Source organism: Mustelus asterias, chromosome 17, assembly GCF_964213995.1.
Source record: "Mustelus asterias chromosome 17, sMusAst1.hap1.1, whole genome shotgun sequence".
NCBI classification, from domain to species: domain Eukaryota; kingdom Metazoa; phylum Chordata; class Chondrichthyes; order Carcharhiniformes; family Triakidae; genus Mustelus; species Mustelus asterias.
In genome coordinates, this window is record NC_135817.1 from 7,224,225 (window position 1) to 7,238,672 (window position 14,448).

General features: G+C 44.4%; 1 protein-coding gene across 1 annotated transcript in view; it reads left to right on the forward strand.

Annotated features, from left to right (window-relative positions):
• The window catches only part of htr2aa (5-hydroxytryptamine (serotonin) receptor 2A, genome duplicate a), a 403,646-nt gene that overhangs the window by 340,348 nt on the left and 48,850 nt on the right, over positions 1 to 14,448 (forward strand). The window contains exon 4 of the mRNA XM_078231947.1: positions 7,860 to 8,060. Coding sequence (XP_078088073.1) covers positions 7,860 to 8,060 — 201 coding nt within the window. The remainder of the gene's footprint in view (positions 1 to 7,859; positions 8,061 to 14,448) is intronic.

The following is a 14,448-nucleotide window of genomic DNA, read 5'->3' on the forward strand; positions in this document are numbered from 1 at the left end:
GCGCTAGCAAGCGAGCTAAAGTTCTCAGATTTCATGCCAAAGAGCAGAATTGGTTATAGTTTTCATTATCAGATTAATCAGCCCAGCACTTAATTAAAAGCAATTTCATTCATTCACTGTTCTGTCAATCTAACAATGGCATGTCCTTCAATCAATCATATTTTGACACCTTCAAATATTTATCTGTCATTCGTCTGTCCGTTTTACAGAAGGTCTCTCCCAAAAATGGCTTCTTATGAGTCAGCATTTCTCTAACCAGTTTAAACTAGCTTTAATATCAAAAGACATCTTTATCTTTTGGTATTATTACATGGGTAATTTACTTTGTTGCATAATTTGTGCCTGACTTGTGCTGATATCTTTCATGAATACATCTTGCATTTTACTAGCATGTTACAAATTCATTTCATAGATACATTATTAAGATGTTACTTAAATGTTTTGTATTCTTCTCAAATCACATATTAAAACATTAGCTGCTAATTAACCTCATGTTGGGTATTTAGAATTAATCAGAATTTTCAATTACAGATGGGGTGAAGGGGGAAATCCGCAGGTGTGGTGATCGGGGAGGGGGGCTGAAGGGGGGAACTCTTGGGTTCGCGATTGAGAAGGGGGTGAAGGGGGATCTCTGCAAGGATGGTGATCGGGGAGGGGGTGAAAGGGGAGCTCTGCAGGGTTCGCGATCGGCGGGAGGGCCCAATGTCCATGGGGCGGGGGGGGTATGATGTCTGTGGGGAGGGGGGGGTGGAGGGGAAACGCAATTGGGGGTTGGGAGGGGTGATGTGTGGGGTGACGATGTCCATGGGGGTGGGGCGGGAAATGTCTGTGGGGGGGAGATCTCCTTGTATACTGTGAGATTGGAGTGCCTGCGCAATGGTGCCCCAAGAGCTCAGCAGCCAGCTTCACTGGCAAGCTTAGGCTCGACCCACCCACTTCCTGGCGAGGATCACGTGATAGCTCCTATTCTGCACAGAGTGCACAGTGAGTCTTTACCTCACTGAAAAAGTCAGGGAGAAAACCTTGCGTTTTCTCGCCCATTCGACACTTAGAATTTTTGGGGGGAACTTCTGCCCCTTAACGTCCCTTAAATATGCTACTAAGGAGTCCAACTATAATCTTGGAACTTTTCTAGGAAACTCATTGGTGTTGAATGGCCCTAAAGGAAACACTAGAGACCTCCATTTACAAATGTGACAGACATCTGCAGGTCTCACTAAAATGAAACCCAGAGCCCAGTTTTGGATGAACTTAGGCCTCCAGGTTTAGACATGTGCCATCAATTGTAACCCCACATTATACTGTGCCACCATGGCTCAGGTCACAGTCTGTGCGGAGTCTGCACGTTCTCACCGTGCCTGCATGGGTTTCCTCCAGGTGCTCTGGTTTCCTCCCACAATCTGAAAGACGTGCTGGTTCGGTGCATTGGCCATGTTAAATTTCCCTCAGTGTACCCAAACAGGCACCAGTGTGGCGACTAGGGGATTTTCACTGCTGTGTTAATGTAAGACTACTTGTGACACTAATAAATAAATTTTTAAACCATAATCGATTAACACAATAGACAATATCAGTGAAAAACACCAAAATTAGTTAACAATCTGACTGAGAGTGAGCATGATATGAATGTATTTGATATTCAGTTTGAGAGGGAAAGGGGAGTCACAAACCATTAAATTCAAATGGATGAGAAATAACTTGACTGCAGTAGAATGGACTGAGCTGTTGATGAATAACCCTATGGACAAAATGAGAAGCACAATGAAAAACCAGTGCACGTCCCAAAAAAGAAAGGCTCCACTTAACTGCTTAAATAACTGTTGTCAACAGAATCAAGCTGAAAGAAAAGGCTTTCAGAAATGCAGGAAAAAGAGGAAATCCAGAGGACTAAAAGAGCAATAGAAACAACCATAAGATATAAAGAAAGTAATAAGGTGAAAAAGAACATGAAAAATCTGTGAGGGATATTAATTACAACAGTAGAAGTTTTTATAAATGTGGTAAGCACGAGTGGTGAGGAGGGATGTTGACATATCAAATCAAGTACAGATGAGACCATAATGTCTAATGAGAATATGACAAACTTATTCACTTCTTCAATTAATAATTTGCATCTTTTTCACAGTGAAGGAAGAGAACAAAATATCAGCAGCAAAATGGAACTTGAAAATAAGTTGGGGGAGAGGGAAAAGAGGCTTAATAAATGTTTAAAAGTGATATTGGAAAAAATAATGGGACTTAAGATTGACAAATCTCCAGGACCCAATGGTTTCCACCCCAGAATATTGAAAGAAATAGATAAGGAAATTGTAGATGCATTAGCCTCTGAATTTGAAAATTGTGTATGTCCCACCATTATTTAAGAAGGAAGGAAGGCAGAGAGTAAAACTGGGTAACTAAAGGCCTGTTAGTTAAAATCAATTGTGAGGACATTAGTAAAAGCTACAAATATCCATATGTAGGGACCTGTCCTCTGCAGCCAAAAGGAATATGTCCAGACACTGCACCTTTTTTTGAATACACAAAAGTATGGAGGACAATAGCTCCCTGTGCATTCACCATGGCAACGTCTTGACCAATCAGAGCCAGGTTGTCAACTAATCAGCACTGCTTTTCTCATGAATATAAATTGTTGCTCCCTTTGCAATCTGATATTCCATCTGCCATTTCTTTGCCCACTCTCCTAACCTGTCCAAGTCCTTCTGTAGCCCCCCTGCTTCCTCAATACTACCTGTCCCTCTACATATCTTTGTATCATCTGCAAACTTAGCAAAAGTGCCTTTAGTTCCTTCCTCTAAATTGTTAATGTATATTGTGAAAAGTTGTGGTCCCAACACTGACCCCCTGAGGCACACCGCTAGTCACCGGCTGCCATCCTGAAAAAGATCCCTTTATCCCCACTCTCTGCCTTCTGCCAGTCAGCCAATCCTCTATCCATGCCAGGATCTTACTCTTAACACCATAGGCAGTTAACTTATTTAACAGTCTCCTATGTGGCACCTTGTCAAAGACCTTCTGGAAATCTAAATAAATCACGTCCACTGGTTCTCCTTTATCCAACTTCCTTGTTGCCCCCTCAAAGAACTCTAACAGATTTGTCTGATATGACCTCCCCTTGACAAAGCTGTGCTGACTCAGCCCTATGGTATCATGCACTTCTATGTACTCTGCGATTTCATCTTTAATAGTGGACTCTAAAATCTTGTTAATAACCGAAGTCAGGCTAATCGGCCTATAATTTCCCATCTGCTGCCTCCCTCCCTTCTTAAGCAGCGGTGTTACATTAGCTACTTTCCAGTACTCTGGTACCCTCCCTGCCTCCAGTGATTCCTGAAAGATCACCACCAATGCCTCCACAATTTCCTCAGTTATCTGTTTAAGAACCCTGGGATGTAGTCCATCCAGTCCAGGTGATTTATCTACCTTCATACCTTTCAGCTTCCCCAGAACCTTCTCCTTAGTGATGGCCACTACACTCACCTGTGCCCCCTGACTCTCCTGGAGCTCTGGCATCCCACTGGTGTCTTCCACGGTGAAGACTGATGCAAAGTAACTATTCAGTTCCTCTGCCATTGCCCTGTTTGAGAGCAGATATCCATCTCCATCTGACGAAGGAGCAGCGCTCCAAAAGCGAATGGCATTTGCTACCAAATAAACCTGTTGGACTTTAACCTGATGTTGTTAAAACTCTTTACCCCAGTCCAACACCGGCATCTCCACATCATGGGTTTTTAAAAGCCATAGTTATAAGTCTTGAAAGAGGCTTTGGAATGATAGGTAACCAAGATGGCAATGAGCTTGACACTGGTTTCGCTCTAGGTCATTTTACCACAGACAGGTAGCCAAATAAATCTCTTTCAAGCCTTATTATCAGAAGTTGACTGCAATTTTCCAAGTAAGTTGGGAACTGGTGCTCCAGGCAGGATTTGAGGCCTTCCCTGAAGCCTTCCTTGGTCATAGCTATGCTTAGAGGCTCGCTCTCTCTCTCTCTCTCTTTCACCTGAACTACAAATACGGCTTTTTCAGTGCTACACAGCCTGCAACCTTGAGAGCCCTCTCATCAATTCAAGAGCAAGCCCATCTTCTGGCCACTAGAACATAGAACATAGAACAGTACAGCACAGAACAGGCCCTTCGGCCCACGATGTTGTGCCGAGCTTTATCTGAAACCAAGATCAAGCTACCCCACTCCCTATCATCCTGGTGTGCTCCATGTGCCTATCCAATAACCGCTTAAATGTTCCTAACGTGTCTGACTCCACTATCACTGCAGGCAGTCCATTCCACACCCCAACCACTCTCTGCGTAAAGAACCTACCTCTGATATCCTTCCTATATCTCCCACCACGAACCCTATAGTTATGCCCCCTTGTAATAGCTCCATCCACCCGAGGAAATAGTCTTTGAACGTTCACTCTATCTATCCCCTTCATCATTTTATAAACCTCTATTAAGTCTCCCCTCAGCCTCCTCTGCTCCAGAGAGAACAGCCCTAGCTCCCTCAACCTTTCCTCATAAGACCTACCCTCCAAACCAGGCAGCATCCTGGTAAATCTCCTTTGCACTCTTTCCAGCGCTTCCACATCCTTCTTATAGTGAGGTGACCAGAACTGCACACAATATTCCAAATGTGGTCTCACCAAGGTCCTGTACAGTTGCAGCATAACTCCACGGCTCTTAAACTTGAACCCCCTGTTAATAAAAGCTAACACACTATAGGCCTTCTTCACAGCTCTATCCACTTGAGTGGCAACCTTTAGAGATCTGTGGATATGGACCCCAAGATCTCTCTGTTCCTCCACAGTCTTCAGAACCCTACCTTTGACCCTGTAATCCACATTTAAATTAGTCCTACCAAAATGAATCACCTCACTAATAGGCAAATTCAGGAGAAATCACTGTCGAGTGCCTGTTTTCCCATACAGGTGTGGGGTTGTGGCCCCCATTTGACCCCAACATTGGGCTCCTGAGCCAAAGGGCAAAATTCTGGCTTATGTTTAAATCGGGGTCCTTTGCTAATTGTAGGACCCAGCTGGGGGCACAGGCTGGCACTGTCAGGGTGCCCAGGGGCACCACCCCCCTGCCACTTGACCCCTTGGGGGCCACGATTGCCCCCCCCCTTCACTCCAGTGGGGTCTCCCGCTAGTTCCCCGAAAGTGGGGAGCTACTCTAAACTCCGCTGAAGTGAAATTGCACTGATGCTATCGGGCCCGGAGAATTCGGTCCCAGGCCTTGATAATGACATTTAAATTACATTCAAATAAGATTAAAATAACTCGCCTGCAGTTCCTGCTGGTTTCCGACATGGTCCCGACCGCGCTGAATATCCGTCGCTGGGAGATTCGCATGCGTCGGGAATGTATGCACGAATCCCACGAATTGGCGCACATGCGATTCTCCCGGCTTGACGCGCTAAAAAATTAGCACGATGGGATGGGAGAATCGCCCCCAAAATGTCCATTTTATTCTCACGTTGCAATTGCTTCTGCTGTCAATTACTTTAAATCTATGCCCTTTCATTCTTAATCCCTTCATGATTTTAAATACCTCTATCTCCTCTCAGCCTTCTTTTCCCCAAGGAAAACAGTCCCAAATTTCCCAATCTATCTTCAACTGAGGTTCCTCATCCCCAGAATCATTCTCGTGAATCCTTTCTGTACTCTCTCCAATTTCTTCGTATCCTTCCTAAAGAGTGGTGCCCAGAATTGTACACAATACTCCAGCTGATGCCTAACTACTGTTTGATACTTTGGGTGTTTTTCAGTCCTTTGTGGAGTTTTACTTGGACCAGGTGTACTTGGTCACCACTGTTCTTCCTTCTGACAGGGCATGTGTGGCCAGCCCTCCAGGTAGCAGCAGGTACACACTGGTCTGTATTTAGTGGGAGTTGATGGTGCTGTATTTGTAATGGGCAATGTGGCAAACCTCACTCACAATGCACTCAAAAATATCATCCACGATGGAGTCCATGATGCTCATGGCCTTCGAGAAGATGCCTGCTTTATCACTTTGTAGATGGTGTAACTCTCTGTCCTTGATTTTTGCCGCTTCTTCCCATCCTTTGCTATTGCTTTACTCAGAGCCTTCTTAGTGTCCTTCTTAGCAACTACTTTCTTATCTCTTCAGCCATCTTCAATCTCAATTTCAGATAAAGAAACACAATTTAACATAGTTTAATTTAACCAATCTCTCACTGGTAACAGTACACAGCCTGCTTCAAAAGAAGGTCAAAGTTGCTTTATTTCTTTAAACTAATATTGAGCATAATTGGCCTGCAAATCCTTCTAAAAAGGTGGAAGATAGGGCCAGTTTCTCTATCCATCAGCTAATTACCAAACAATTACAATGAAGGCGAAAAAAAATCAAACAACAAATACTGAAAACTTAAAATGAAAATTAAGAACACACAGAAATAAACAGAAGACCTGGAGGCACCAGAAAAAAAAAGAAAATATTTTGAGCAGAAGGAATTAATGTAAATCAAGAGACTTCAGTACAAAGACTAGGCTGACATTTCACTGCAGCACGCAGGCTGTGCTCGAAGACTTTTGGATGAGATGTTAATCCGGGGTCCTGCCTGTCCTCTCAGGTGGATGTGAAAGATCCTATGGCAGTATTCGGAAAAGCACAATGGACTCCTCCATACCCCTGCCCCCAGTACCCCAGCCAATATTTATCCCACGACCATTTTCACTAAAACAGAGTAGCCGGTCATCTACTTCATTGTGGGATCTTGGTGTGGGCAATTTTGAATAACATAAGAACATAAAAATTAGGAACAGGAGTAGGCCATCTGGCCCTTCGAGCCTGCTCCGCCATTCAATAAGATCATAGCTGATCTTTTTGTGGACTCAGCTCCACTTATCTGCCCGCTCATCATAACCCTTAATTCCTTTACTGTTCAAAAATTTATCTATCCTTGCCTTAAAAACATTCAATGAGGTAGCCGCAACTGCTTCACTGGGCAGGGAATTCCACAGATTCACAACCCTTTCTGTGAAGAAGTTCCTCCTCAACTCAGTCTTAAATCTGCTTCCCCTTATTTTGAGTTCATGCCCCCTAGTTCTAGTTTCACCTGCCAGTGGAAACAACTTCCCTGCTTCTATCTTATCTATTCCCTTCATAATCTTATATGTTTCTATAAGTTCTCCCCTCATTCTTCTGAATTCCAATGAGTATAGCCCCAGTCTACTTAGTCTCTCCTCATAAGCCAATCCTCTCAACTCCGGAATCAACCTAGTGAATCTCCTCTGCACCCCTTCCAGTATACTTCGAGCTCAGCCAAATATTCATAATGACCACAGTTGTCCCAAACTACTTTCTGAGATGGAAGGAACAGAAGGTGCTCATTCAATTTCAAAATAGGATATTTGTCAATCAATGGTAAGGAGCAGGTTGTTAGATTTTGTTTCAAGTGATTAAATTTTTTATATAAGCCAGAATTGTCACTCCATTTAAATCACAGTTCAAAACATGACAGCATAGTCTGACAGGACATTTGTAACATTTTTCACTGCATTATGATACTTCCTCCATAGTTTTTATATCCAACAATATCTACAAATCATAGAAACAAAATGTGCTCTGCTGTGGCCTGAGGCTCTGGCGATACATTTGCACTACATCCTAGATATGACAAGAGGCAGAGTTTCCTTTTCGTTTTGAAGATTTCTTGATATATTTTGTTGAACCAAAGATTGTGCTCTGGACCCAGGTCTCGTTTTTTATCACTTTGGAACTTAAATAGCATAAATATTTGTTTCAGATGATTTAAAGCTTGGAAGTATTTAAAAGCAAAAATAAATCAAAGATTCAGTTAGACATCAATCATTCACTGACCTACTTGCTCTTTTATTTAGGATATATCTGGCCGTTACCTGCCAAACTCTGTCCCATATGGATTTATTTTGATGTGCTGTTTTCAACTGCATCCATCATGCATTTGTGCGCAATATCGTTGGATCGGTACATTGCGATCCGGAATCCTATCCATCACAGTCGCTGCAACTCAAGAACGAAAGCATTCATGAAAATAATTGCTGTTTGGACAATATCTGTTGGTAAGTGCACAATATGTCATTACCCAGAGCAAGATTATGATTCTGTCTTTTTTGTCGTCTCTTCGCCCCCTCCTCTTTCCTGAATAATGAAATCTATGATGTGGAATAATTACAGCCTCTAATTTTTTTAAAAATTGTGACAATGGTTAATAAGCAGTCTGATGATAATATGAGACTAACTATGTCTTTGAGAATGGTAATCAGTTTGATAACGGTGTACCGCAGAGACAAATATAAACAGAGGCCTATTTTAAGATGGGACGTTATATAATATTCAAAGCTAAACCAGTACTGGAAAATAGTGGGAGCTAAATGGAAAGGAAGAAACTCATCAACGTTTTGCCCTAAAGGATGATTTGTCCCAATGGATTAGTACGTAACCCATTCATCCCTGTCACCTGCTTTGATGTTCAGCCCAGTCGGAGGGATGAAATTCTCTGCTCTTCTGGTAAAATAATAAAAGTGTTTTTGCATTTATGCAGCACTTTCCACACCATCCCAAAGCACTTTGCAGCCAATGAAGTACCTTTTTTAATGATAGTCACTGTTCTAATGTAGGAAACACAGCAACCAATTTACACACAGCAAACTCCCACAAATGGCAACTTTAGAAATGTTGGGTGAGGGCTGAATGTATGGATCCCTCCTGTTCTTCTTCAAAAAGTGCCATGGAACCTTTCAGGTCTTCCTGAGACAACAGCCAAGGCCTCAGTTTAATGTCCCATCGAAAAATCACCACCTCTGATTGGGCAGCACTCTCTCATTCTATATTGGAGTCGAGCCTCGATTCTGTGCACAAGGCCCTAGAGTGAGACTTAAGTCCACAAATTTATGGCTCGAGCAGAATTTAATGTGGCCCCTGTCCGCCCCGGCTGCCGGCAGGGGACAGGGTGAGTGTTTAAATTTCCCAGAAAGGCTCCCTGCTGGGTTCCCACCCTCCCCAACCTGTCTGCAGCTTTATGCTGGGGCAGACCCCATGCCCCAAAGAAGGCCCTCAAGTGTCCAACTACTGAGCCCTGGTGAGAGGAATGATGGAAACCCAAAAATAAATTGCATTCAGGTCTGGAGGGATGGGGGTAGTGGGTGCGTCTCCATCAGCAACCCCTTAACCTTGGGTATCCCCCTCCCTTAAGGTTCGCTAATTATCTCCCTCCCCCACAGCCTCTCCATTGACACCAGCAATCCCTCTCTGTCCACCCCACAGGCCCATCTCCAGCCAATTAATGCTCTTTGGAGTATGTAGAAGCTGTGGGACAGGATGGCAGGTGGGGAAATTGCCCCATCCTAAAACTCCTGACCAGGGCTAAGAGTGTTATCAACTGAGCAACAGCTACACCTATCTGGGCGGTGTCAAAGATGAAAGGACAGCATACAAATCTCAACAGTCCCTTTTGACAGCACTCCTACCTTCCCTTCCAGCTTAAAGCATCAAGGACCAACTAGATTCCTCTCAGATCGGGTCCTGCCTCTTGATTAAATTGGTATTCCCATCACTGCAAAACATACACGCTGCATTGAGTGGTACTGCAGCTGATCTAGCCATCTCAATGTTAATACTGAGAGAAAAGTATTCTTTTTATAGCACCTATGTCAAAGAATATTTAACCATCAAAAATTTGGTATTCCACTGGTGATAATAATTTAAGAAGATTATTGGATAAGCTTTCATGCTTTATTTGATTTTTTTTATTGGGAATTTAAGTGCAGAATGCTAGACTATACAAATTTTCACCGTCTCGTCTAACAGACAGGAAGTGTGCAGGAAGCAAAGCAAGTACATTGGTTTCCAATCGTGAAGTCCTGATATGAGTCTCAGTGTTCAAAGGCTCTGCTTCATAAACACTAACTGATAAAATATCGCACCATTTCATCAACGTGATAGACAATTATATAGCATCTTTAACATCGTGACAAGTCACAAGGTGCTTCACAGAAACAGAATCAGACAAAAATTGACACTGTGCCAAAAAAGGCATGAGTAGTGTAGAAGCTTGGCAACATATATAAGTTATTGGGAGAGTGAGGTGGGGAAGGGGAAGGAGCTTAGGAAGTACATTACAGAACCCAATTCCCAGACAGCCAAAAGAACGGCCATCAATGTTGGGGAGCAAGAATTGAAAAAGGTGCACAGGCAGGTAGAGTTGGAGCTACGCATTGTTCCCTGAGGAATGCAGGGCTGGAGGGGTGTATGTGGATAAGGAGGGCAAGGTTAGATAAGGAGGGATTTGAACGTGAGACTGAGAATTTTAAAATAGAATGTTGATGGGCTGGGAGCAAATGTAGGTCAGTGGGCGCAGGGCTAATCCATGAACAAGAATTCATCCAGGGTATGCACAGTATATAAGATTTGGATAAGTTCCAGTTTTGGAGTGTGGAAGATGGGAGGCTAGTCAGGAGAACACTGGAATAGTCAAATCTAAATTAACAAAGCCATGGTTAAAGATTTCATCAGCAGGTGAGCTGGGGAAGAGGTAGACATGAGCAATATTGGAGAAATGGAGGCAGGCAGTCTTTATGATGGAGAGGATATAGGGTCAGAACAACTGCTCAAAGCCAAATAGGGCACCGAGTTGCAAGTAGTCTGGTTCAGTCTGGCCACGTAGGCCATGGGATTGATTGCAAAGGAATTTGTGATGAGGCTGAGAGCAATGACTTTAATCTTCCCAATCTTTAATTTAAGTAAATTTTGTCTCATCCCAGACTGGATGTCAAACAAGCAGAGTGATAATATGGAAGTGTCGAGAGGTATGGTAATGAGGTAGAACTGGGTGTTGTCAGTGTCCATATGGAAATTAGGGCTTTAGGAAACACTGCCCATGAAGATCTCCGCAACCCGACCCTGTTATGATGTTTCAGCCATATCTTCTGATCCTGGCTGAAGCATTGAAGGGTTAGCTCATCCTCTCCAGGGGAAGATCACTGAGCGCAAGAGGTGGAAGATGGTAGAACAACTCCCTTTTCATGACAATACCTGCTGTATTCGGGGAAAGTTTTAAAGGTCCAAGTCTTTCACTTCGTGAGTAAGTTAGTGAATGGGTGAGTGGAGGGGTGGGTAAGTGAGTGTGTAGTTGTGTCAGGTGGTATGGGGAGTAGTTGAAAAGTTGGGGAATTAGACAAGGGGTAGTTGGCTAGTTTGGAGGGTTAGTCAGCTTGTTGGGGCGAGTGATCGGGAGGTGTCAGTTATGGTGCTTAGTGAAGTTACACTGGATAACCACTGAGTTATTAAACTGTAACATTTCCAAGGTAAGTATGCAGGTGAATCCTGCATATCTCACCAAGTCACTGCCCCTGAGTTCAAGGTTGGAGGTTTTCATGGAGGGTCCATCAGAAGTTGAAACTACCCAGGCAATTTGCACATATGTGTATGTGCATCAGGACTTGCAGGCTCCTGATACACAACTCCCAACATTCGTCCCATCACTGACTATCCAGAGAGCAGAAGATCTGGACCATTGTCATTTAGAAATCATAGAAATCATAGAAACCCTACAGTACAGAAAGAGGCCATTCGGCCCATCGAGTCTGCACCGACCACAAATCCCACCCAGGCCCTACCCCCATGTCCCTACATATTTTACCCACTAATCCCTCTAACCTGCACATCCCAGGACACTAATGGCAATTTTTAGCATGGCCAATCAACCTAACCTGCACATCTTTGGACTGTGGGAGGAAACTGGAGCACCCGGAGGAAACCCACGCAGACACGAGGAGAATGTGCAAACTCCACACAGACAGTGACCCAAGCCAGGAATCGAACCCAGGACCCTGGAGCTGTGAAGTAGCAGTGCTAACCACTGTGCTACCGTGCCGCCCGTAACAAGATAGCTCAGTTGGTAGCACTCATACTCTTGGCGTCAGAAGATTGTGGGTTCAAGTTGCTTGAGAACAGAAATCAAGGCTGACACTCCAGTATTGAGGGAGTGCTGCATGTTGGATGGAGATGCTGGGTGCGATCTTATGAAAATAATTTGAAGTGCTGAATGAACAAGAAAACAGGAGAGAATCACGCTGTTGTTTAGGCAAGCTACGAGTCACAATCTTATGGCATTTAATGCAAAAAAAGTTCCGGATGCGATTCCCGCCAGTAGTGGGGGGGGGGGGGCAGGGGGCAATCACCACCTCCTTGCAGAGCTCCCCCTCCCCTGCCGATCATCACCCTTGCAGAGCACCCCACCTTTCAGAGCTCCTTCCCCTCATGCAGAGATTCCCCCTTGCCTCCTCCCATCATAGCTCCACCCCCACTTAGGCCCCACCCCCTTGGCACTACCCCTGGCACAATTATGGTGCCAGGAGGGCAGTGTCAGGGTGCTAGATGGGCACTGCCAGTCTGGCACGGCCCCATGAGAACTGCTCTGCCCCTGACCACCAAGGGGGTTCAGTGGCCTCCGATCCCCCCAGTGAAGCCATCACAACTGGTGGAGACCAGCTGTGATTCTTGCGGGTGGGAAGCTCGACAGGTGAGATGGCTAATGCAAGTGAGCCCGGATGATAGCATCTGGGACTCACTAATGACATGCAAAGCATGTCACAAACATTTAAATCAGCTTCACACCCTTTCGGATCTTGCCGACAGAACAGGGACGGTAAGATTGGGGGAGGTGAGAAACCAGGCGCGAACCCAGTATTCTGTCTCTCAGCCAATCTTACCACCTGGCCTCACTGAACGATGAATGGGCCGAGGTTATCAGATCACACCTGCTGTCTTTCAGTTGAGCTATTAACCCGGGACTCTGTCTGCCTTGGATGTGAAATATCCCATGGTACCGTTTGGAAAAGGAGCAGGGAAATTATCCTTGATGCGCTTGTCAATATTTGTCTTTCAATAAGCATCTGGTCATTATCATATTACTATTTTTGGGAGTTTGGTGTGCGCAAATTGGCTACCATGTTTCATACATTACCACAGTGACTACACTTAAAAAGTACGTCATTGCCTGCAAAAGCATTTTGGAACATCCTGTGCAAAAAGGCACTATAAAAATGCAAGTCTTCCTTCTCTATAACTGTGAAAAAGGCCACCAGCTGCCACTGCTGAGCTGTGTTTATTCGCTACATTACGGTAAATGAACAGTGCAGGAAAACAGGGAAAATCACGGAATAAATGTAATCAGACAATCAGAGAATGAAAAGAGCCAGATGCAGAGAAGTTTGAATGTAGAAATATGTATATGTATTGACCTTTTAACTGGGATTGCATTATATAAAGATGGGCAGGAAATGGAGTGTTTTACAGTATAAGATTATAAATAGGCATTCTATAAATTAGCAATTGATGATATTTAAATGACACTGTATAATTATACATGATACGAATTGAGTTAGTCTAGGTGTCAGCGTAATGAGATATAGAAAATGTTGGGAGGAGGTTGGATATTAATCAGGTGAGACCAAAAGAGGCTGGATGTTGAATTTGCCACTTGGTAAACAGCTATGTTGGATAGGGAGATGGACAACACGGATGTCCTGAAACACACACTGGAAATTTTCATCTTAGATTAACTCGAGAGAACTGTGCTGTGGAGTCTGTGTTGTCAATAGAGAGCTTCACCCACCAGCGGGAATTATGTGCATGATCGTCCATTAGGAATATGAGCCATATTGTCATATGATAATTATGATAATATTATCATATTAGCAATACGTGGATGGGCCAAGTAGCATCCATTTGCTACATTGACTACCAAGAGCCAAACAAAGCATTTAGTACAGGATATCAACCCAGAGGATCCACATTGTCTCTCCACCGAGAGGATCCACAGTCTCTCCATCCAGAGGATTCACACAATCTCTCCGTCCAGAGGATCCACACAGTTTCTCCACCCAGAGGATCCACACAGTCTCTCCACCCAGAGGATCCACACAGTCTCTCCACCCAGAGGATCCACACAGTCTCTCCACCCAGAGGATCCACACAGTCTCTCCATCCAGAGGATCCGCACAGTCTCTCAGTCAGAGGATCCACACAGTCTCTCCACCCAGAGGATCCACACAGTCTCTCCATCCAGATGATCCACATAGTTTCTCCATCCAGAGGATCCACACAGTCTCTCCACCCAGAGGATCCACATAGCCTCTCCACCCAGAGGATCCACATAGTCTCTCCACCCATAGGATCCACACAGTCTCTCCATCCAGAGGATCCACACAGTCTCTCCACCCAGAGGATCCACATAGTCTCTCCACCCAGAGGATCCACATAGTCTCTCCACCCAGAGGATCCACATAGTCTCTCCACCCAGAGGGTCCACATAGTCTCTCCATCCAGAGGATCCATGTAGTCTCTCCACCCAGAGGATCCATGTAGTCTCTCCACCCAGAGGATCCACATAGTCTCCCCACCCAAAGGATCCACATAGTCTCTCCACTCAGAGGATCCACATAGTCT